General features: G+C 42.2%; 1 protein-coding gene across 1 annotated transcript in view; it reads left to right on the top strand.

The window, feature by feature from the left end:
• LOC138467234 (kinesin-like protein KIF28) overlaps positions 1–25,178 on the top strand; it is a 516,126-nt gene that overhangs the window by 167,697 nt on the left and 323,251 nt on the right. The window contains exons 8-9 of the mRNA XM_069607266.1: positions 21,087–21,177; positions 24,515–24,569. Coding sequence (XP_069463367.1) covers positions 21,087–21,177; positions 24,515–24,569 — 146 coding nt within the window. The remainder of the gene's footprint in view (positions 1–21,086; positions 21,178–24,514; positions 24,570–25,178) is intronic.

The raw sequence follows: 25,178 nt of genomic DNA, 5'->3' as shown, positions 1-25,178 counted from the left end.
CCCCCCTGTCCCCTCTCTTTCATAAGGTTACGATAGCGTGGCCCATTTGAGGGCAAACTGCTCCAGAGTGCCATACAAATCTGCATATCTCAGCCTCCAGGTCTTGAAAAAATGCTCGCCCGGGCCACAGCGGGATGTTACTAAAAAGGTATCAAAGCTTTGGACTACCCGCAATAGGGATGGAAAGTCGGGCCCATCTCTGAAATGTAACCGCCAGTTGCATCATGGTCGTTATGTACTTGAGTGTAATCAACTTGGCTCCTTTCCGGGCACCACGACACCCAAATTCCGAATCTCAGAGGGGAACCAAATGAAGCCCGGTGGGTCACGGGGCGCCTCAGTATTATCTGTTAGATTAGTGATTTATTACAATTAACCCGAAGACCCGATACCACCCCAAATTCTCAGAAATCTGACATTATGGGTTCCAGTTGCAAGTGTGATGAATAACAGTGCATCATCTGCATAAAGAGAAATAATTTTGGGTGTCCACGATGGCTGTGGTTATGCCGCACCAAGTCCACCAGCAGTTCTATGACAATAGCAAATACAAGGGGCGACAGTGTACCGTTGGTATTGACTCTGGTGTCATATATAATAAGCGCAGAGATGAAAGGAATTCTGGCACAAACCCACATTTCTCTAAGACTGCGTACATAAACTGCCACGAGACAGAGCCAAAAGCCTTCTGGATATCTAATGTGGCTGCCACTGCCTGCACGCCGGCATCTCTTTGTTCCAATATTTTGAAGAGGATCCTTAGGTGTAGCGCCGTGGATCCTCCAGGTATGAAGCTAGACTGATCTGGGTGGACAATATAGGGCATAACTGGTGTCAATCGGGAAGCTAGGATCTTTGCAATTTATTTTACATCAGTATTAATCAAAGAGAGTGGTCTGTACGATCTGCATAATTCAGGGGGTTTGCCCGGCTTTAGAAGGACTGTGATGAATGCCTCAAATAGCGTGCCTGGAAGCACCAGTGTCACCAGTGTATCCTGCTACAACTGCAACAGATGAGGGGCAAGGACTGCTTTATAGCGCTTGTATAAGTCTGATGTAAGTCGATCCATGCAAGGCACCTTCCCCGATGGTAAATCATATATCGCCTGTACAATATCAGCAAGGGAAATTGGGATATCAAGTTGCACCATAGCCTCCTGAGATAACTGACTGATCGGGAGCTTCTCAAGAAACTGATCTATGTCCGCCAGGGTGCTAGTGTCCTTATCAGAGTACAGGTCAGCATAAAACCTGGCGAACACCCCGTTAATGTCTGCCTGTGCATGCACCCTCTGCCCTGCCTCATTCAGCACAAGCAATATGCTTCCACTTTATACTTTCCCCTTCTTGTCGCACCAAGCGGGCCAACAACTATCCCGGACAGTCTCCTTCACTATAGCACTGAGCTGCCTTTGGGGAATCAAGGAATTTCAAGTCCCACTCAGCGCTCTCTCTAAAGTCATCAACAGCCTTTTTCACCCATGCCAATGTAGCCGTGAGCGGGTCTGTAGAATATTCTCGCTCCAACATACTTAAACGCTTCTCACATTCCGGCATGTCCCGCTGGATAGTTTTAAGGACACTGAATTCAGTTGCCATAGAATTTCCGCCACATAGACCTTAAAAGCTTCCCATAGCATACCTGCAGAGGTGACAGAACACACATTAATTTCAAAGTACAATTGCACATGTTCATCCATCATCACTGCAAATGCTACATCCTGCAGAGCATGTGACTTGAATTGCCAACTATGCCAAGGTCTTGGGAGTGACTGCAGAACTAACGAAATGCAAACAGGAGAATGGTCAGAGTAAGTTTGAGGAAGCATGCATACCTCTCTAACTCCCCCAAGCAACCCTTCTGATATCAACCACAAGTCTATCCTGGAGAGAGAATCATGCATGGACGAATAGAAGGAGCAGGCCCGCTTGCTGGCATGTAAAGCAGCGTGCCAGGCATCCACCATCCCCAGAGTCGCAATACCTTCTGCAATAGTACGAGCAGCCTGAGAGAGCAACCTATATGTATAAGTGGATCGATCCAGATGCAGGCCCAAAATAGTATTGATGTCCCCCCCGCCCCCCCACAACACCAGGATCATGGATATAGGGCTAGTTCATCAACCATATCTGCATAGAATCGGGGGTCATCTATATTGGGACCATAAACATTCAGTATCAAGACATTGCAACCTACTAAAGTCCCATAAACTAATACATATCTACCCTGAGGGTCAATATCTACCACCTTATTTTGAAGTGGAAGGGACTTGTGTATAATGGTCATAGCCCCTCTGGCCTGCGTAGAATACGCTGTGCAGAACCGGTTCCTTTCCCAGCTCCTGGCAAACCCTTCACAGCATAATTTCAAAGAATGAGTTTCTTGCAGCAGTAGTATCTTGACATTGTAGCACTCAACATGCAGGAGTAGTTTATGCCTTTTAATCGGGTAACCCAAGCCCCTCACATTCCAGCTCAAAAGCTTCATCTCACCTATCTTGGCATTTCCCAAACTTCATAGCCACCCTCCAGGATATCCATCCACGTTCCCCATTGTCAGCAGTTGTCCCGCATAATGTCCCCAACGTGTGGCAAGTGCATTTTTATGAACCCCGTAACTCTGCCCCCCCCCCTTCCACATCCCCTCCTTAAAACTGGGGCGATGAAGACCACTACCCAATATAGCCCAATAATAACGCAACTTTGCATGGGGACGCCAATGCATGGACCTTGACCGGGCCAGTCTGCGGGCTTTGATAAACGAAATGACAAGTGTTCACACATTTCTGCAATTTCAATACTGCAACTCATATCAATAATAGGGAATACCCCTCCACAGAGTATACTAATTAGAGCATAATGCATCAATGGTTGACCCCAAAGAAATGGGGTACATCCAAAGAGTACCAAAATGAAAACATTGTCGCAGGCAGGCAAAAAGCCAGGATCTACTGTGAAGTTCTCCTTTCAGCAGTCACGATGGTGGTAAATGTTCGTCCAGGAGCTTCATGGCCTCGTCCGGGAGAGTGAAGAAGTATGTCTTGGTGTTCCACTCAATTTGCAGACTGGCAGGGTACAGCATTGCATATTTTAGGCCACTTTCACGCAGCCGCTTCTTACCTGCCAAGAAGGTTCTCTGTTTCTGCTGCATTGCCACCTAAAAATCCAGGTAGATATGCACCATGTTGGATCCCAGCATCAGGTCGCCCTGTTCCCTTGCCACTCGAAGGATTGCATCTCAATCACGATAATTGAGAATACGGGCAATAATCAGACGCGGGGGCCCCAGACTTAGTCTTGTGTCCAAGAGATCTATGTGTTTGCTCAACTGCAAATTGTGGTTAAACAGCAGCGAAAGTAGAGGGTCCTCTGCACATTTTTCTAGCAACATTTCAGTACTACTCTCATGGTCTCCAATCACGCAGATGTTACTACGTCAGGACGTAGACACGAGGCCGTAATTCTTCTTTGCTACCATATGGACTTGTTTAGATAAGGCAGCAACCTCAGTATTCAAAGCAGTGATGTCATCCTCCTCCCCGTTCACCCTTGTTTCTGCTTCCGCCAATCGTCTATCCGTCTTTTCCATGCAAGCCTTAACGGAGCTGGCAGTGGTGCTGGTATCATCTAATTTACTATGCACTGCAGAAAACCCCTCCTGCATGCACGCCATCATGCATTGGGTTTCTGTAAGTTCTGGAGTCTCAGCAGTGGGGTTCGCCGATCCCGTCACCTCACTAGTCTCAAGCGCCCTAGGGGTAGTCTTTGCATAAAGGTTCATGGAGCACTGTTTCTTTGTGCTGCCTTTGGTCATCTTTATCAAGCAATGGAGCCCAAACTGAGAATTGACAGCCACTCGGCACTAAACAGGTGTTTCCCACGTTTACACACCTTCAAGTCTTCAGCCCTACCACAGTATTGTCCCCCAGAGAAAACCCCTTCACAATCCAAGGAACAAAGTCAGATGTATCCGTCCCCTTCTCAATATGATGGACAGTCACTTAGATAGCAGCGTTCTCAAGCAATCTACTGGGCCATGGATATCAGCGCGTTCTTCAAACATTTAACCCAAATCACCAAGGGACAGGGACAAGGTAAGTTAAGTTGTGTCCACAGTATGACAGGTCATAGAAGGCTGGAAAGACCCAATGTATAATGGGCAAAGTAGCACAACAGACCCTGGGAAAGAGGAGCGGACAACCCCAAGTCGACTAATGCACAGGCGAGACTTTAACACAGCCAGTATGCTCCACTGGCAAATGGATCATTGGGGCGATCTCTAAGGTAATGACCCCCTCGCCGGCTGGATCTAAAGCACCCCCAGCCACTTAAGGGTATAGCAAACCATCCCTCCTCCAGTAGCAGTTACCAATGTCAGTTCAGCCAGTGGGATAGGCACACCTGGTTGCCGGCTCAACAGAAGCTGCCGGGTGATGAACTCCGTCCCCTTCACATCCCACCGGCAGCGGACCGAAGGACCAGCTTCCAAGCCTCTATATCATCCTACGTTGTTCCGGAACTCACCCAGAACATCCACAATGCGGTGTTGAAGCGAGTGAATGAATGGCCTTACTCGTACCATCGAGCGGCTCCAGGGCGCGCCCCTTCTTTTGCAGCTTCAAAGTCGTAATCTCACACGGAGCCTTCACCCTCCACCACTCTTCACCTACCGGCTCTCTGCGAAATGCCAAAAAACATGCATCGCCCATTGTCCTCTCCGCCACCGATATCTACCGGGCAGCGAGATGTTATTATGCAGCCATAGGAGGTAACACAAGCCCGCCAACGGCAACAGGTCTCTGGAGCTCTAGTGTGCTGAGGCCATCCTGGTCGTTGCTCAACAGTGCCCCTAAGGAGCTCATTTTCAGTTGTGAATGAAAGGCGTAAAAGCATTGAGTAAGGCGTTTATGCCTTTCATTCATGCCACGCCTCATTTTCAATCATTTGTATGGCAGAAAGGAGGGGCAGAACTCAACTTGCTCTACCGCTGCCTTCCTTGCTCTCTGCCATACAAATGCTCCAGCATTTGCGGCAGCATTGACTTTCATGCCAGCGCAAATACTGGAGATTCCTATCGGGTCTGTCGGCTTTATGCACCAGCATGAAGCCAGCATCCCGATTGGGAACCATTGTAAATGCACTTTCCATGCTCATGTGGCGGTGTACTCGCGTGTGTGCTGCCTTTGCACTTGCCGTGCAAATGTCAAAAATGTGGTGGTGGGAGCTTGACTGCGCCTGAGTTCAAACAAACCAGGGCCCCGCCGACAAATTACAACGTTGAATAAAATGAACTCCTGTGTGTGCATCATCCTCGTGAATATTTTTACACTAATAACAAGATACATCTAAAAGGGCACTAGCATAGTTTAAAACATTTAACGAGTAAAGGTTAAAAATGGGACACATGAGTCTTACTGGCAGAACACCAAAAACAGTTGAACACTGACAAAACTATCAGGAGGTCGGCTTGTGTATGTGTTATGTTGTGTATTGATGGATGCATTGTTCGCAGTGCTTGGATGTGATTTTATATGGTGGCATTTATGAATGTAGTGGGGTATCATTTATGTATGTTTAGTTGTATGGGTGGGTCAGGATGTCTCTTTGTTTGGAGTGTTGTGTTAAGGGGTTGTATTATTCTTGCAGTGCAGAATGTCACTCTGTGTCTATGTAGTTACCCCTTTGCGTTAGATACTACTCTCATATCGCAGGATTTGGAACATGCCTATGCCCTTCATGTACCCATACCATAAGCATTGCCATTATATGCCCAGTTACTCCCACCACGTGTAGGTATTGCATTGTTTGCCCAAGTAGTGCCGTAATATACCTTGGTACACCTGTCTATGTCTAGAAGATTGCATGAGCCAGCCATTAGCACTATTAGCAAAGGGCCAGTGGTGCTAAAGCTTGAGTGAACATAACTTATCGAGATGAAATAATATAACACGACACAAAGATAAGGAAATAGGAAGTGTTTGGGCGAAGGCGATCCTTGTTCTGGTGATATCTCTGCTAGCAGAGAATTCCGCTGGGTGTGGCCACGGCTAAGAAGGCAGGACCACGGGTGCAGGTTTTCATAAAATGGCTGCCATCGCCAACATGGAAACAACCAATCTCAAAGCCAACTTGGAGATCTATAAATACGAGGTAAGACATGCCACGCTGATATCTTGCAGCAAGCAATGCAATATACAAAGAGCTTTCAAAGTAAAAGTGCGCGTCAGCTGGAAAACAATCAAACTGCTCAAGCACATAGGAAATATGTGCTCATAAAGGGCGCTCTCATGGCTAAGTGAGCAGGCATGTTCTAGAGACGCTGCAAATGCCTGAGGCGATATTTGGGAGGACCAAGATACAGGACTATACCGTTGTCAAGCCTGAAAGTCAAAATGGGCAAAATAATAGTGGTTTGTTCTGATGAAGGAAGAGTTACACCATACGCATGATCTTAATGTAGTCAGAGCAGTGTTTTGCCATGGAGCGAATCTAGGCCGTGGGCGATAAATTGGCATCCGGATCCCTAGTACAAGGACCAATTTCAGTAGGCCACAGGTCAAGTGTCCCGGGTCAGGTGACTACAACTAGAACCACAGGTTTACTGGCGTGAAGGTGCAACCAGTTTGCACACATCTAGGCACTGTTGCACTAATGCAAGCTTTTCATCTCCATGAGGCGGATCTATGTTTTTTATTAGGTCGCACCATGGTCTGGGTGCTGACGGTATAGAATAAAAAGTAGAGCTGAAGACCTGAACAGTGCTTTGAGTGGCCAGCCAAGCACATTGACCCCTGTAAAGGGTCACCAATCAGCAGGGGGTTGCATTGGAAGTGAAAGGAAGAAGCTGACTGACTGCCTGGCTGCTTGCTGTGTGAATGTAGTCCAGACTGAAAAGTGCCATTCCAAAAACTGTCAGGACAATAGGATAGAATGACTGGCAGGGTTGAACATCACCAATCAGCAATAAATAGACCAGCATTGAAGATTCACCTCCATCATTATATAGTTTTCTAGATATTGCCGAGATAGGCTCAGGCACAAGTGCCCCATGCCAAGTACTGGCCTGACATGCCAGTTTGTTCACACCAAATGCCAGATACTACCATCATATTGCAACATACTCCCAACATATTCAAAGTATTAAGCCACAGCATCCAGCAGTTCAGAAATAAAATAAGGACTGACTTCTTCAAGCAATGTATGAGCTGCTAACTACTTGTGATAGTGCTCCCTCACAAGTCTACCAATGGACAGGGCCGAATCACTGTTTCTCTTTCTAATTTTACTCAGGGCTGTACACTATCACAATGTTTTACCAGACAACAATTCAAAGCAGAAGGCTACACTCTTAAGTACTAATCAGATACGATTTATTTTTTGTAATTGTACTTGGTTATTTATAACACGCTTAATACCCAGAGGTTTCTAAGCGTGGACCTGGGGATTGAAACCGTGTTGCTCTGCATCGTCTTGCTTCCAAGGCAAGTGTATTGCCCAAGAGCTATCCTCCCTTTGGTTAATTGATTTTATTCAACATATACGTCATACATAAATGTCAAGTCATACATTACAATATAGATCTTAAGAAGTTATTTGTAAACCATTGCAACTAAGTTGTCTGAAATAAGCATGAATTCATTCAATTTTATATAGTTCAGGACAATAATAATTCTTTGGAGTATTAATTGAATAGGTAATTACTAAACTAGTTGTAACACCTTAACTGAAATTAATTAAATAACCTGTTGACAAATACGTAACTGTATAAATATGCAAAAATACACTGACATTACAGAGTGATTAACACACAGAGGGGAACAACATAACTGGGGAGACAAAATAGTGGCAAACACAAAAAGTTCATCAGACCAATTGATACAGCAGTGCTTACAATCTTATGCATTGGTAGAAGTGCAATTAATTGTTTGTTAAATAATTAATAAAATAATACAATTTCTGTTAAAATTGAATATATGCAGTTGGGCTATTAGCAATGCATGTTTCCATTCTATGAACATTGCAAATATTATTCCACCAACCAGACACAGTAATATTTTGAAAATGTCTCCAATTTGATGTAATCATACGAATTTCAATTGTAATTAATAAATCATACTAGATGAATTATTGGTCCTTGACAAGGAGATTAAAAGACAAACTGCCTAATAGAATATTACCAAAGATTAGCTGAATATGTATATTAAATAAGTCAGCTAAATAGTTGCAAGCTAGAGTCCAATTTTATTTAACATAAACAAGATCAAAATACATGTGCCTGAAGGAGCCAACACTAGCATGACGAGGCCAACATTTACTATAATTTGCAAGTTTTCTTTCAAAAAGCTTTAAAGGAGTAATGGGAAAAGAAAAATAATGTTTGGGTTACATTTGCTGATGTAGATACTTGCTTAATTTTCTTCCAAATGACCAACCATTCCGAAATTTGGAATACCATTGTACTGCAATTGGTCATTTGTTTTCCATTGGTTTAGCAGTTGCGATCAGTTTATAAAGGTTGAAGCTCTGAATAGCAATGTTGACTCAAGATACTTTAAATTCGATTGATCTGGGATTAGCAGGTAATTCTCAAAAAGTGGCATATTATCAATACATGCATCCATGAGTTTACAATATTGTGCACGTTCTGCATGTGAAAGAGAGAATTTAATTCTATGTTCACTAAAGGACAGAGGATAAGGACCCAGGAAAATCTGATATGTGTATATATATATATATATATATATATATATATACCCCTAACCTAACACCCTTACTCAGTCAATGTTTCCACAATAGGGATCTGCCATTCACTTTGATCTCACTGTTATGCCACACGTATGGTGATAGGAGGTTTGAAGGATTATCTATCTGTGAAACCAGATATTCCTTTAGTACCAACATTGTTAAATTCATAGATTTAGAATAAGCAGACTTAATATTGTTAAAAAAAAACACCAAATCAACAACAGAGATTGCTTGAGATAGTTCTTTTTCAGAGACTTGCCAAACAGGGATATCATCAGGGTTATCAATCGAAATCCACCATCGAGTCTGTTTAAGTACGAACGCCTTGTGATAATATTTAAAGTTTGGGAATCTAACTTCCCCATTTTCATGAGAATTAAATAATTTAGACGAATAAATTATTCTTTGTTTTTAGCACCCCATAGAACATCAATTAAAATAGTTTATTGAGATGAATCATTGATTCCCCAACAAAGATCTCCTCCCATGTGGCCAGGGGACAACATCCGCTGCCTGATCCTGACCCTGGGGATGGTATTATGAGGGAGGGTCAAGTGGGGGAGACGACTGTTGGAGAAAGGCGGTGTCCCCATCAGGAGGGACGCAGCATTCTTCCCTTCCAAGAGAAGAAGACTTCCTCATTCCCAAACCCTTGATGGCTTGTCACTATACAAGTCCTTCCCATAATAAACCCCCAAAACCCCTTCTTTATAATCACTCTAGACAAAACATCATTCATACCTCATACACATCTAGCATCTCCTATCTCTAATGGTTTTCTGAATAGAAATTCTGAAAAGTATCACATTGGAAATCATAGAAATATTGTGGGCTCCAATTTCCAGAAAACCCTAGTTACGAAGACGAGGAAGAGGAGAAAGGAGTTAATGCGGATCAGAAGAAGCACATAGTAAAGCATGCAGACTAGTTGTTTTGGGGAGGCCCGAGTGAGCAGGATATTTAAAGATGGTATCCGCATTCAGATCTCCAGAACCAGAGAAGAAGGAAGCAAAGCCAGAGATGAGAGAAGCAGAGCTGAGGCAGACAGTAGTATGTGTAAGGACACTATGCTGGGACAAGCAGGTGTGTCTACTCCACTGCTTACAAATTTGACTAACCAGTGGGGTGCGAGGCCAGAAGGAACACCGCAGGCACCAAGAGAGAGCCGTCGAGGAACCGGCAGCAGCAACAGAACTGTCTGGAACATGGTTGTGCAGGGAAGCGGTGGTTATCATGGCGGATGAACGCGAAGCTGTCCGGAGAGAGCACGGACGAGGTCTGCAGTGCGAGAAAGCCCTTTCTGAAGTGGGAGCTTCACTACAGTAACGTGGCACAGGTTGGGGAAACTTCAGTACACCGGTCAGTCGACCTAGAGCCGTTGGGGACCGTGGGGCATACCAACAGGCATGTGAACAGTTAAGGATATTTGAATACCAACCAAGTGAAATACAAAGACAGAACTTGAACAAGTCTGCATACATGAGATGTCATTGTGGGGGAAAGTTGGAGCAAGCATTACCCTGAGTAAACTAGTACGAATTAGAATATAAAAAGGCAAAACTTGAACATGTCCCCGTACATGAGATGTCAGTGTGCGGAACATTGGGACAAGTAGTACCTAAAGCCAACAACCTGGAGCGCAGGGAAGTAATACAACTGTGCTGAAGTAAAGGACAGTGAATTCAAGAGGAAGTCCTGGTGAAGAGGAACACACGAGGCAGTGAACATTGGCAGAGGCAAAATAACTGGCAGGAGGGTATACGCGGGGATCTGCAAGACCCAGAAAGAGGATTCCTGGCAGGAGAGTCTACCAGGAGGTCCAGTAAAGTTGTATCAGGAGTAGAAAGATACAGAGCAAGATAGTGTACCAGTGGAATCGTAAGACCCAGAAAGAGGATTCCTGGCAGTGGAGCATACCAGGAGGTCCAGTAAAAGTTGTATAAAGGAACCCATTTGTTTTTCAAAGTGTATGGTGAAGAAGTATACCAGAAACATGTGTGTTATCCTAAAGAGAACTGTTATTTGAAAAGAGACAATTTTGACAATTTTGCCATCTTCACAGAACTTATGTTTGGGAGAGATACTTTTGCCATCCTTAAAAGGCTATTATTTGAAAAAGACATTTGTGCCATTCTTAAGGAGCTGTTATTTGAAAGAGACACTTTTGCCACCTTACTTAAAATATCCAGAGGAAGGAAGAATCACCCTTGGGATCCAAGAACTCCTTCTTGGAAAAGACTGTTTCTGTTGGATTTATCTATTTATTTCTTTATGAACACTTTTTGCCAGAATATAAGTCAGATACTTTTTCTTGCACCGTTAGTTGGTCATGTTTAGTGTAAGGGTCAGAGTAATATGTTTTGGACACAAGGACATTTGTTTCATGACGAGACACAGACTGAGCTTTAGTTGCAATTGTATAGGTAGGGAAACTCTCTTTAGGATAGGGACAGAAAGGCCTTATCAACCCCTTTTATTTTAATAAAAATGTCTGATGTTGAAAACATTACAACTTTGTGTCTGCCTCTCATTTCTGACCCCTCACATTATTGGTTTAAAAAATGAAGACGGCAGTGGAAGAGGGAGCAGTTGTAAGTGAAACAAGATGACCGGATATAAAAATCTTTTAATAGTTTCAAGTCTACCCCACCAAGTGAGATAAAGTGTAGACCAGGTGGCAATTGAGTCCCTAATCCTACTGAATAAATGATCCACATTGGATTTAATGGATTTTTCAATAGATGATGAGATGTTGGTACCCAAATATTTAACATAGTTTTGGCACCATTTGAGGCCCGAGGACATATATTCATGCTTGACACAGAGTGAATCTAAAGGTAAAATTTCAGATTTTTCTATATTGAGTTTACAACTTTTGAAAATAAATAGATGATTTCAAATATCTTTTTAAGGTTGTTATTAGATTTTTTAGTCAAGATTAGCATTGTATCTGCATATGCTGTAACTTTAACTTCTAATTTTCCATATAATATACCCAGAACAAAGAGGCATTGTTTAATGAGCTAAAGCAAGGGCTCAATAGAGAGAATGAAAAGAATGGGGGATAATAGGCCTCCCTAACGAGTGCCTCTATTTAATGAGAAATATGGGGATAATTGTTCATTCATAAAGATTGATGTGCTTGGAGAAGAGTATAATAGTTTAATTAAAGGCATACAATGTGGAACCAACCCATGCCATTGGAATTTTTGGTAACATGTGGCATATAAAAAAATAGCCTTTTATTAGCAGACATCACTCGTCCCTTAACACATTCAGAGGGGATCTGGGGGGTATTACTGTTAGCCATAGGCAAGGGTGACTTAAGGGGATTCTGGGTGTGGGGCAACAATCTGGTAGTAATATCCAGCAGGGCTGAATCACTGAAGCCACTTGGGTCGATTACTTCTCTAGTCCCTACAAGGAGAACATATCTTTCATGCAGGGAAATGCAGCGGAAGATGTCCTCGCACAGAATGTTGTAGATTGTGATCAACTCCCTCTTGTTCTCACTTGTGAGGAAGTTGAGAGAGCCCTTGACAGCCAAAGCTGGGTAAGGCTCCCGGCCCACATAGAGTCCCAACAGATCCCTATGTCACAGAACCAGGCATCTGGATCCCATGTCTCACCAAGTTATTTAATGTAGTCCTCAACCTCAATGCCGTTATGACATCATGGAACCAGGCTGACATGGTTCTGATCCTCAAAACGGCTCCAGAGAATCACCAGCTAATTGTTGTCCAATTTTGCTTTTGGATGCAGGGCTAAAACCTATGCTGTAGCGATCCTAACCCATCTGGAATCCTGAATGTCTGAGAAGCATGGGTTTGGCAGCGGCCTGAGCACCGTTATTGAAAGCCTCCAGCTGAGATTGATATGCAACAGGTATGCTGTACTTAGATAGATGAGCGTGTATGAAATCTTCTTTGATCTTCGGACAGCATTCAGCACAGTACCAAAGAGCTGATTGTGGGATGTACTGAGTGGCCTAAACACACCCCCACACTGGCTAATAGCCATTCAGAATCTGTACTCGAACAAAACAGCTGTTCGACGGAAGCACTTCCCAAACTATCAAGATTGAGAAGAGGGTCCGCCAGGGGTGCAGTGTAGCACCCAAGCTATCCTTTTATTTTCATTAATGGAATAAACAAGGAGCTGCTAACATCGCATTCAGATGCTCCGGCGCTGGCAGGAGACAAGATTTCGGTTTTAATGTTTGCCGACGATGCAGTTTTATTGTCGCTAACACCTGCGGGCATCGGTAAGCAGCTTGGGACATTTGCGGACTATTCTAAGAGAAATGCCCTGGCTCTTAATGTCGCAAAGACAACATCGTTGACTCTTAATGCCACAAGAAGGATGAAACCCAGAGCCCTAAGGTTAGATCTAGATGAGGTCCCCATCGAGCAGGTTGATTTTTATGACTATTTTGGGGTGAGGGTAATGCCGCCCTGCAGTTGGAACATGCACCTGGATAAGGCAAAGGTCACACTGGCAAGATATAGCAGCACCCTCTTGAGGTTTACTAATGAGCAAGGAAACTGTGCAGTTTGTGTTTCCCTAGAGGCCTATAAAGCCCAAGCAAGGCAGGCTGCAATCTTTTGGGTAGAGCTATGGGGGCAATCCAGTATTACTTTTATGTCCAGAGTGGAAAATAAGTATCTGAAGACCATACTGGGATAATCTTACACTGTGCCCAAATTACCTGTATTTTTAGAAGCAGTGATGCAATGCATCGAATCAGTTTGCCGTTTGTGACCTTTTCTTTACTGGGTTCACTTATGGTCGAATGTTTTCTTACTTAAATTCAAAGAAGCAGTGTCGGATTTATTTTTCAGGACGAGGGCCCCTCATTCCCCTGGTTCATCTATGTTATGGAAGAATTTCTTACCATGGGCTTAGGAGAGTACTGGACAAACAAGCAACATAGCTAGATCAGCCAAGACAGCGATTAAGTCAGCATCCTTGCTTAGGCCTGATCGTGATATCCGCTCCAAGGTAGCAGGATCTTTGGTCCTAACTCGCTATTGGAGTTTAAAGGGGAACCAGGGTTACAAGGCTTACTTGGACTATGTAAACCCCAAATACAAAACAGCATTGTACATGAAACTCTGCATATGGATTCTCCTGATGGCCTGCCTTCGTAATAAATGGATCAACACAGCATCTTCATTATGTCCATTATGTGGCAGTGAAACATTGGTTCATTTTCTATCGATATCTCCTGCTAACCTGACAACAAGGAAACGGCACCTAAGGCCACTGTCTAGGGCTCGCGGAAGCCGCACGACTTTAGAGGCCATGGCTGTATGTACTAGTTCCAGCGATGTTTTAGCAGCCCATTCAACTTTCCAGTATCTTGTGTGAGCTTGGAGGTCAAGACCGAAGAAGGCACAGATGTGTTATTAATGCTATCGTTACATTTTATCCTATTGTAGTCATTTGGATTTATTCCGTTTTAACACTATTTTAATGACTTGTAATGTGATGTTCATTGTTTGCTTTTATGTCATTTATTTGTCAAAATAAGGCATTGAATTGATTAACAAATGCACCTTGTTCAGGTTTGATACATTTTTGTACAAATGGTTCAATTCTATTGGCTAAAACATTTGTGAATATTTTACAGACACTATCAATTAGTGAAATCTGCCTATAATTCTTTAGACTTGTTTAAACCTTGCCTTCTTCAGGGAAAAGTATAAGCAAAGCTTCAGAAAAGGGGACCATGTTGTGTGTCCATTGTCTTGTAAATATGAGAATAAAGTGTATAATTTTGGGGGCAGATAGGATTCGAAATGGTAAAAATATCAGTGGAAAAGCCATCCTGTTCAGGGGCTTCACCTATACACAAATGCTTAATCACTGTTTATATTTCATCCATATGAATGGCCGTTTCTAAAGCACTCAAGTTCAACTGTGGATAAGAGTTCCTACGCCCAGATTGAAAAAAGATTTCAAAATTCAAATTATTATTTGTCTGTTCAGATTCATATTTTCTTTTAAATAAAATGTCCTGAAAGTTTCTAAGATAGCTTTGTCAGAAGAAACCACTGTAGCCTGATCATTTCTAATCAATATCATTCTGGTCCTGTCTTTTTAGCCTTGCTAGCTTTAATAGATGACTGATATATTTTAGATTTGTATTGAAGAATAACACTGCAAGATTGTTCCGATAGTTGGTATGGTATTATTTATTTATATAGCACCTATACAAAGACAAGTGTTTCAAAGCATTCAAGGAGGGTGGGAGCATGGGGAAAAAACAGTCGCTCAGAGCCCTTGAAATTCTGAGACGATAATAGTCTGCACAGGCAGTAAGTGCGTAAAAAGTACATTTAAGATAGGGGCACAGCAAGTAGACTTGATGGCGATTCTGCAGATTTAGACAGTGCAATGAAGAGGTGGCGACACGGGAGAACAGACATACGATCTTCAGCGCAGTGCGCACTGATCGAGCAAGTGCATGGAGAGTCACAGGGAGGGGGAGGATAAAGTGCACCTGGTCGGTTGAGACTGCGGTAAGTGCAGAGGGAGCACTCTCTTGGGTTAATTTCTCAAGTGCATTGAGTGGGGTAGGGAGTAGGGCCCTGAAGCAAGTGCGAGGGAGGACTGGCGGGGGTAATGTGACCAGTGAGACTCTGAGGTACACACAGCGGCCAGTTGGCATGCTGTACGGAGGTGGAGAGAGAGAGGGAAAAAGCAGAGGACTAAGTTAGCAGGGTAGAGGGAGAGAGAAGGATGAGGAGAAGAGGAAAGTCTTGAGGAGTTTCCGGTATTTAAGGAGATCTGGCTCAAGACGGAGGTTGGCAGGGAGGCACCTACTGAGGAAAAGGATCTCCCTCCAAATCTCTGCTTGGAGAATCAGCTCACTCACACAAGGTTGGAGGTAGATGAGCGGAAGGCTTGTGAGCGACAGTATTTAGGTAGACAGCGTTGCAGGTAGGTGGGTCCCAGGCCCCAGAAAGCCTTGTGAAAAATGCAAAGGGTCTTGAATTTGTTCCTTGACGCCACCTTATGAAAATACAGATACACAGTACTATGCAGATACCCATAATATTTCAATTGCATCAGTGAAAAGAATCCTGTGAGGGCTAGGAATTGCATTAAACCAACACTGTGTCACAATTACAAACAATACCTACTGAAGATGTGGATGATTGCAAGTAATCTTTCATTGGATGTATTATTTAAAGCATTCAGGAATTAACATTTGCCATCAATAAGACTGGGATTTAAAATCTCAGAAGCTAAAACAATGCTGAAAATTCATACTCAGTGGGACAACTGAAACAAATTATTTTATTAAATCTCTAAATATAGTACTTGGTCAACATGAAGACATTCTCCAAAAGAAATTTAGAAAATTACAAAGTGATAATCTCGACTACGAGTAAGAATGAGTGTACATCTAGTTGGATGAACACTTATAAAATGCTCAAAATAGGTTTTTCAAACGATAAGTGTTTAAATCATTAGGAAGTAAAAGTATGGCATCTACAACTTCAACTGACATGAAGTAGAGGAGGAAAGACAACAAGATGATCAACAGGTGCCAGCCAGCTCTACGAGTTATCCTGAAGCATAGCACTCAAGGTTGTTTTCTCAGACAAATCTAAAACAACCAAGGCGAGGGAGGCGGAACATTGAAATAGATAAAATGATCGCTGGACAAATGACATTCTATTTATCAACCACTCATTGTATCATTCACGAAAACTCTCAAAAAGTTTTTTAAAAAGTGGTACTTTCGTTCTTTCAAACACCAATAAGGTTGATGGTGCACTTGTAGAGTTTGAGAAACGTGCATACAAAATGCATTATTATTAATATTACTTTAGGAAACTGCAAATTGAAAACATCCAAACACAATATAAAAAATATAGAACATAGAGCATTTTTAATGCAAGCATGAATTTCCAAGCACTTGGATGTTTTGCAGACAGTTAAAAAGAACTTAAGAGGATTCATTATAACAAGTACATTTTATCTACCTCCCACAATAACAGAGAGAAAAGTACTGACCTCACATCAGGGGAGGAAGAATAGATCACGGGCAATGCAAGACAACGCAGCACAACACAAATTTGAATCCTGATCCGGTGCTTAGAAACCACTTACTGGCTTTAAGCGTGTTACAAAAGAACAATTATAAATATAATCAAAGTAATCGACAAAGTGCTTAAGCTAGCCACTAAGGGATGAGCAGACGTAATTTGGGATTAAACTCCATACCTTGCTGAAGTTAGTCAATTACAGGAAAATGACTGAATTGCAGGCCTGTGTTTGAAATTACACATTTTCAAATAGGAATGTATAATGATTGCATTTGTGAAAATATAGCAACATATCTAAAGTCATGACAACGAGTATCTCAGTTTATATTTATTTTTACCAAAAATACATTCAAATCTGCACAATCCACCTGGTTAGCCTAATATAGCACAGAACGAGTCTTTGTGAACATATACACTTAAATTGATGAAACATTAAACCACTTTTAGAAGTCATTCCTTACTATTTGAAGGATACTACAGATTTCATAAACAAATTGTAAGGAATGCAATTATATAAAGGAATACATTCTAGTACTCGGTTTGTACTGAAACATACCACAAGAAGACAATATACAAGCAATAAAAGACCCTTTAAAGCAACAAAATTTAAAGGATGTGAACTATGAACATGCCATTCAACTATTAAGAAGAGTGTTAAACAATAGTTATTTTCAAACCAAAATCACATTTTTGGCAATTTAAAGGAATGTTGATGGGCATACGATTTGTACCATACTATGGACATCTGTTTATATAGAATTTAGAAAGGGACACAATATTAAAATTGAATTTGTGGAAAAAAGGAGGACACTCATGGCTACAATATATTGATAACATTTGGCAGAGTGATAGATCAGCTCCTGATTAATTTGTGAGTAAGATAAATACACTCCACGGCATTATTCAATTACCAGCCACGAAAGGGATCAAAGAACTGGTAACTCTGGATTTTTAAGTAAAATGTAAGGAACATTAAGAAAGCTTTTCCTTATACCATCTGTTGAAAACATATCTTTATAATTGGAAACTCTAATCAGCCAAAATCTCTTCTACACAATTTACCACATTTACCATTTCTGGGGTGTAGGAGATTATGTACAGAAGAGGAAGATTAGCACTGAAGAGGAAGAGATTATGTACAGAAGAGGAAGATTTTGTGAAAGAAAGTAACACACTGAAAAATAAATTAAGAACACCATTTCACTCAGAGCTTTAAGGGACCCTTAGATAAAAGCATGACTGAAATCTAGATCAGCTATTGAAAAAAAGAAAAAACAGAAGCAGCAACCAACAGGAGAGTATAGTTGAGTAAATATGGGCCCATGTCTGACGTAAATAACATTTTACACAAATATCACCCTATCTTACAAATTGAGATTGAATTGGTGACATTCTTTTCCAGTGATAGCCTACAAAACAAATAAACATCTACGATATTCCTGCACCTACTGAAACCATTGGCGAAACTCCACCTCGCACATACATAAGCCACTCAAAAACATAATTTTTTTTAGGATGTATCACTTGCAGTAACATAATCAATGGAGATACTTACCTGCATCCAGAAATGTGTAAACCAATACATTTTAATGTATTATATAATGTGTCCCACATAATACATAGTATTTCACCAGATACCCAAATTACATTTTGGGATTTTCTGAAGGGTCTGAATGAGAATTGGAGTTTTCAGCACTTTATGGAATTTTCAAATTAGAGGGATGATCATACAGCAGAAAGCTATTGGGGGATATAATTAACAATAGTAGGGGTAAACCAATAGGAAAATGTAGCAATAATCAAACATGTGGTTTGATTTCATTAATGTTGATTTAAATTTTCATTTGGACTGCAAACATATTATACTTTACACAAAAAGAAAATGAACACTTTCAGTGTCCCTTGTTTATGTAAAATAATTAATAAAATACCGAAAATGAAAATAATTATTTCAATAGCCTATTGTGTATGTCAGCGCATGATAGGGAGTGATGAAGTGTAATGACAAATTAGGCACAAAATGATTGTTTGGAAAACCTCACTGTTAAAGCAGGTATAAGATTTAGTTACAATGACAAAAAGTGTTATTGATGAATCTGTTCATCTACTTACCCAAAAGGTAACTTATCTTAGCAATGAGAAAAACAACCTTTGTAAAGTAAAAGGGAAAACGATTCAAGGCTGAATTAAAACAAAAGGTGCAGGTGGATTTAGTCTGAGATTGTCCTGTACCCAGTTATTAACGTTAAACAGGAAGTGACATGCATTTACTATGATCATCCATGAAACGGCAGAAGATATTGAATGGCGGACTTGTTTCAACATGGAGATATAGCAATCACAGGTAAGAAAGAATTATATATTTTTGTTTTTAGAAAGGATTGCTTGATTTATTGAGGGAATAGTCAACAAATGGGTGTTTTATTGTAGTCATGCACTTGACAAATGTGAATGACTGAAAAATGTAATGAGATGTGAAAAGGAATAGGAAACTAACAATTTAAAAATATGGATACATTAAATGTATTTCTTAATACAAGATTAATGTTTGAAAAAGAATAGCTTTGAAAAGCTTATTTGCAAAACAGTGGAAAGTTACACGAGGAGTTCAAACCTCCATGCAATGAAGTACACTTTCACACTCACAAAGATATGCACTTTCATGCATAACAACACACTCGCACCCACCCATGTACTTTCACACACACGAGTAGACGTACATGCTTATACAGAGAAACACACACACACCCACCCACCCACCCACCCACCCATCCACCCATCCACCCACCCCCCCCATGAACTAATGGGCTGGTTACCCCTATCGGGGGATATCATGTCACTATCTGGAGAAGCCTCTGTGCCAGACGGCCATTACAGTGTGGGTCGGCGCAATACAAAAGCTCATTAATGTAACATAACACATATATGCATTATGCAGGATACACAGATACACAAAAACCCATGAAGGGAGTGCAGAACATGAGGGTCTGTTCCCTCTGTACCACTGACGACACACAACAGACATAACACAACCATATTTTCTGCACTCTTTAATACAAAAACGTAAGAGCTTATTTACAACGATGCCCGCCTACTGGGCTGCCAATGTTTTATTGGTTGTATAGTCTTCGATCATTTTCTTTCACCAAAGGAAAGCTCTAAAAAAAATGCTTAGGGCCTAATTCACAAAAGAGTTTTATAATGGTAAACTCCCATTGGAAAACGCTCTGTGAATAAGGGCCTTAGTTTGTAAAAAATCTCCTCTGAAGTAATTGGCATGTGTCAGTTGTGCTTCCTGCTCGTTGTTCTGTGGGAATTGCTAAATATGCAATGCTTGTGCTTAATTTTCTGTGTGAAAACCATCAGCTGTGCAAGCCTACACTCATTTAGCATTGTCAGACATGGGAGACACTGGGACATTTTACCCTCTGCTGTCCTGCAAGACCATATTTTCCTGTTTGAGAAAACTAAAACGTATGGCCTACATATATCTGCATGTTCGCACTATAAATTAATTGGGCACTCAGATATATCCATTTTACAGAATTGCAACAAGGGACAATTCTGCTTGTATTAAAAAGTACAAATAACAGTTCTCAAAATGTGCAGATAATGTGAACACGTTTGCTCTTAAACAGCAGGTGCGTGTATTTGGGGGTTTGTATTGTGCGTGGGAGGGTGCGTGGCGATGGGGGTTGGTGGGGACCGGGGGCAGGCCAGTAGGGAACATAGTTCCACTACTTTTTTTCGTACACTTGGACCACTGGAAACAAAGCCCAAACCAGACTTTAGAAAGAGAAAGAGAGGAGGTTGTCTAGGTTTGCAGATCTGAAAGGGTGGAGAATTCCAGAGTTTTTTATTTGGAAATGTAACAAAGCACACGAAGGTGGTATTTTCTAAGAATCGTGCTTTTCGAGAAGATGCTTGTAGTTCTATTAGAGGCGGGTGGCTGATGGACGAGGAGACAGCGACTGGTAGACAAAGCTATGCCCCCCATCCCCCAGCTCAATAATTTCCCCTTCCTCTTTCATTTTTACTCCAAAGTACAAATATGGTCTATCGTATGAGCCACAGGGTTTGCATATTTTCACTGATAAAATGTAAATGTAAAATGTTATTATTTTGCTCTTAAAAATACCTACCGCACGACTTTAAAAGAAATTGCAGTGAATGAGAGTGCAAGTCCTGTAGTGTGTTTTACCACATAGCGTTTTATTTTAAGAACGATATAGGGCATGCTTTCTGGTGAATTACCTACTGTACTGGCATGTTTCTCTAGGAGCGGCGTATGATGCAGGCTTTCCCTTACCTCTTGAACGTGAATGAAGACCCTCAGCTTTCTGGAGTCCTGAAATTCTTCATTCAGGAAGGTACACTATTTTATTTGTGTGTTCTGTTTTCCCTTATTTATAAATGCCATAACAATTGTCCAATGTAAAATAGTGGAGCTGGACAATGGTAATTTCAGTACAAGAAATTAAATGTAATATGCACTGTAGCAAAGAATAACTTTATGATGTAGCCTGGAATATACTAGTATCATTCATTCAGGGAAGCTTTGGGGAGGCTAAGGAACCATGTTAGGTTGAAAGTTGAACACTGAGAATGTGTTGCAGTGCCTCTGTTATTTTTTCCATTTGTTTCCTAAGTGGTTCAGGATCTGACCTAAAAGCTTGACAGGGACACATGTCCAGATGTGCCACCTTGGGTGCCCAAGGCACTGAAGATTAACTGTAAAACCATGTGTATCGAGTTTCAGTGAGTTATGTTGGGAGAACAGCATGCAGTGGGAACACGCAGCACACATACACATACAACAGGCCCAGGCCTGTAATGAAGCCAGGAGCCTTCAGAAGGTTGAACTGTCTTTATTCAAATCCTGCGGCAAACGGACGCTTCCTGTGCTTTCTACTACGCATGTGCGAGGTTCGCGCATGCTCGTTAGCCCATCCATCGGAGCTACAAGGCTCCATTAACTGTGTTCTTGCCAGGACACTACAGTATGCTACTAAATTCCCTAGAAGAGTGCCTTCCCATTGCCAACCGTGAATTGACCCCATGAGTTCTGGCAGATTTCAGTCAACTTCAGGAAGCACAGCACTGCTGTCCTCCACAGAGGCACCCACAGGCTTCCTTTCTTTCTAAAGACCAGGGCAGCCTTCTGCAGTAAGCATTGTTCCTACAAATGCTCGCAAACCGGGTACAAAACCCAGCAGCTCGAGTTATTTTGCACCTGTGTCATTCAGAGCATATCTTGCCTGCATATGGTCAGCTCTACTGCTTACCAATATGCAGCCACTTATAATTGAAAGATCATTGTATACACAGCATTGCACAATTTGGAACCAGTTTTCGATGAAAATATTTAATAAATTCACTCTGTGATGTGTGATAAAGTCAGTATAGATAGTTTAGAGCAGGTGTCTGCAACCATGGGCTCTCCAGATGTTTAAGACTACCACAATCCCTCGCCATTGTCTATGTTGGTTAATGCTGATGGGAGTTGTAGTCCAAAATTTCTGGAAAGCCAAAGTTTGCAGACCCCTAGTTTAGAGGATGGATCTCTGGAGACCCTGGCGGCCCGGCATCGCTGCATGCACCTTGATGCTAGGCCCAGAGGTGAGATACATGGGATGTTCTAGGCCCTCCCTCCACCCTATCCTTATCTTAGTTGGCTGTCGCACGCATATCTATCAAGACCCTGCTTCATTGTTCACAATCAAAACTATGTATAGTATGCATTTAAATGGCACAAGCATACTGGAAAGCGGGGAACTGGCTTGCAAAACCCGGATCCCAGGGCTCAGTGTGCTTCGTCCTTGTGACCAAACTCAAATGACAGATCCAAAAACCAGGCTTGTAGATGAACCCCTGCAGCTTCTCTGCTTTGACAGGCAGAGGTTTACTGAGCATACTGGCAGCTTCGAAGACGCTAACATAGAGGAGCGCCAGAGTCAGGCCAATGCCAATGTAATGTAATTGGTTATTTATATCGCGATTAATACCCAGAGGTTTCTAAGCGCGGGCTTGGGGATCGAACCTGTGTTGCTCCACGTTGTCTTGCTTCCAAGGTGAGCCCTTTGTCCCTGAGCTATCATCCCGAGGCGGCAATCTGTGCCACCATCATGAGGTCAGCAGCAATACAGACTGGGTCACCTAACTCCAAGATGACCTGTAGAAGAGCGTGCCACACCAGAGGAATTGACACTTCATTCAGAACACATGTGGAGTACGCAGATCCCACAGAGACCAGTCAAAAACTCTAAGCAATTACCACTGCAGATGCCACCTCTCTCACCTCTAGCCTTACAATCATGAACTGGGAAGGTTTGTAAAAGGGTAGCCAGCCATACCAAGCTTGGGAGAGTTTGGAATTGGTTGGCGTATGTGAAGACAGGCAAGGAGAGAGAATGAAGAAAGACAGAGGAGAAAGAGAATAGAGTGGTGCAAGAAAGAAAGGAAGGAGAACAGGAGGACCAGAATCATGAGTTTATAGAGAGGAGAGGATGGGGAGAAACACATTGGAGAGCACTATAGGAGCAAGGGAACATGTTGGAGAGGAAAATACAGAGGAGAGGAGGTGAGGAAACAACAGAGGCAGGAAGGAGAGTATAAGGAAGAGGAGAGAAAAGGGTTGAACTGGGGCAGGAGGCTACTCTGAAGCTCGTGGGGCAGACTGCTAATGAAGGGCCAGAAATAAGTGAGTAGAAGAGAATGCTAGTAATGCCCACATCCTTACCTATTGGGGAAGTGACCAGAACGCTGGAGTCCAACTATTCCTAGAGGGACTGACGTCTGACCTCTGTCAGTTGACCCAAAGGTGCTGGGGTGAGGCTCCTGGTAGCTGAAGTACTGGAGGACTCACACAACATTCTGAGGTGGTCTCTACCAACCAAGAACTAGCCAGACCAAGAAAGAAGTGCTGTGGCGAACTGCAAAGTCCCTGAGACTGTGAGTGACTGCATGCTTTATGCAGGGTACCAAGCTTGAACCTCGAAAGATGGTGATAGACTCATGACCACTCACATAGTTCTGCCCTCGGGAAAACCCTTATTAGCCTTAACCCTCACCATTGTGACCAGTCAAATTCAGGCACTCAGAGATCTCAAGCCGGTCTGGGGTCTTCTGTTGATCACTCTGTCATCACAGACATCAAATGTGGTCAGCTTCTGCCTGGCCTCTTCATGTGCCCAGACGAGTAACATGAGGACAGGTGGCTGTGCCTTCTTCATAATAGCAGAGAAACTGTGGAATGAACTGTCTATTGACAGTTGTTCATTTTAGTTTTATGAAGACATTTAAAACCACTCTCTTCAGGTGTTTACAAAGTGAATAGCCTGCGCTCTGTTTTAAGCGCAACACACTTTGGCTGCATCAGCGTCAGAGCTTTTGGTGACAGGGTGACAGTGTTCTCTATGCATTTTTTTTGCATACCAATACTCAGCTGAATAACATAACATAAGCAGAAACCTTGTTTTTATAGAAATTAGTGTAATCTGATTGGGTACAGGACTAAATCCATAAATGTTGGCACCGATGTTAAATGTATCTACTTGTAGATCCCCGCCGCTAGGAAGAAATTACGTCATGGTAACTATGATATGCAATAATTGCTCGCTGAGAAGGAGTGTCGGCAAATATGCATAACATGTTTACTGCTGCGGACTGTTCTTGAATATGACTGGTTGTGCCTGTTCTTCTTTACAGGTTCTTCTGATGCGGGTCAGTCCACCTCAAATGCAATTCATCTTCGAGGGCTCGGGTAAGTCCAAAGCAAACAGAGCTCAGGGTAGCACACGCTTTGCACTAATATTTCATTACTCTTTTGTGATTGGGCTGTGGTGAAACTACTGGTATCATGAGTCCTTTAGTTTTCCTTTCACTTTAATGTTTCCTCTTATATGAGAGAACCCTCAAAACATCTGGTGAAAGCACTTAGGGATTCGACAAAAGCCATAACAGAGCCTTAAAGGTCTCCCTATTTGTGTGGCTTGTTGAACATGTTTTCCTGCGTCACATATTACGTGACCAATGATAGAACGCTGGCAAACACCTCGTTGGTAAACTGAATATTCATTGGGCAACCTTACTGATTATCAATGGACTGTGGGGTCCTCTACCCCTCAGTTCTTACATTCAAATACATTTCAATAAGACCTTGTGGGATAAATCATCCATTTTTATTTACATCCAAATTGGGAAACATTACAAGTGACTCGCAAATGTGTGCAATTGAGATGTCACTGTTCCACGTGCTAGTTTGTGTGCTTCCAAGCGTGTGTTTTTATTTTATTTCAGGGGCAGATCACTGTAATCCCCCTTTCAGATACACCTTTAACCCCCGCCCCCCTCCCCCACTCCTCTTCTCCCC

This window comes from Ambystoma mexicanum, chromosome 4q (assembly GCF_040938575.1).
Source record: "Ambystoma mexicanum isolate Mex_15411 chromosome 4q, UKY_AmexF1_1, whole genome shotgun sequence".
Lineage (NCBI taxonomy): Eukaryota > Metazoa > Chordata > Amphibia > Caudata > Ambystomatidae > Ambystoma > Ambystoma mexicanum.
The sequence above is the reverse complement of the archived record's forward strand: the minus strand, read 5'-3'. Positions and strand labels throughout refer to the sequence as shown.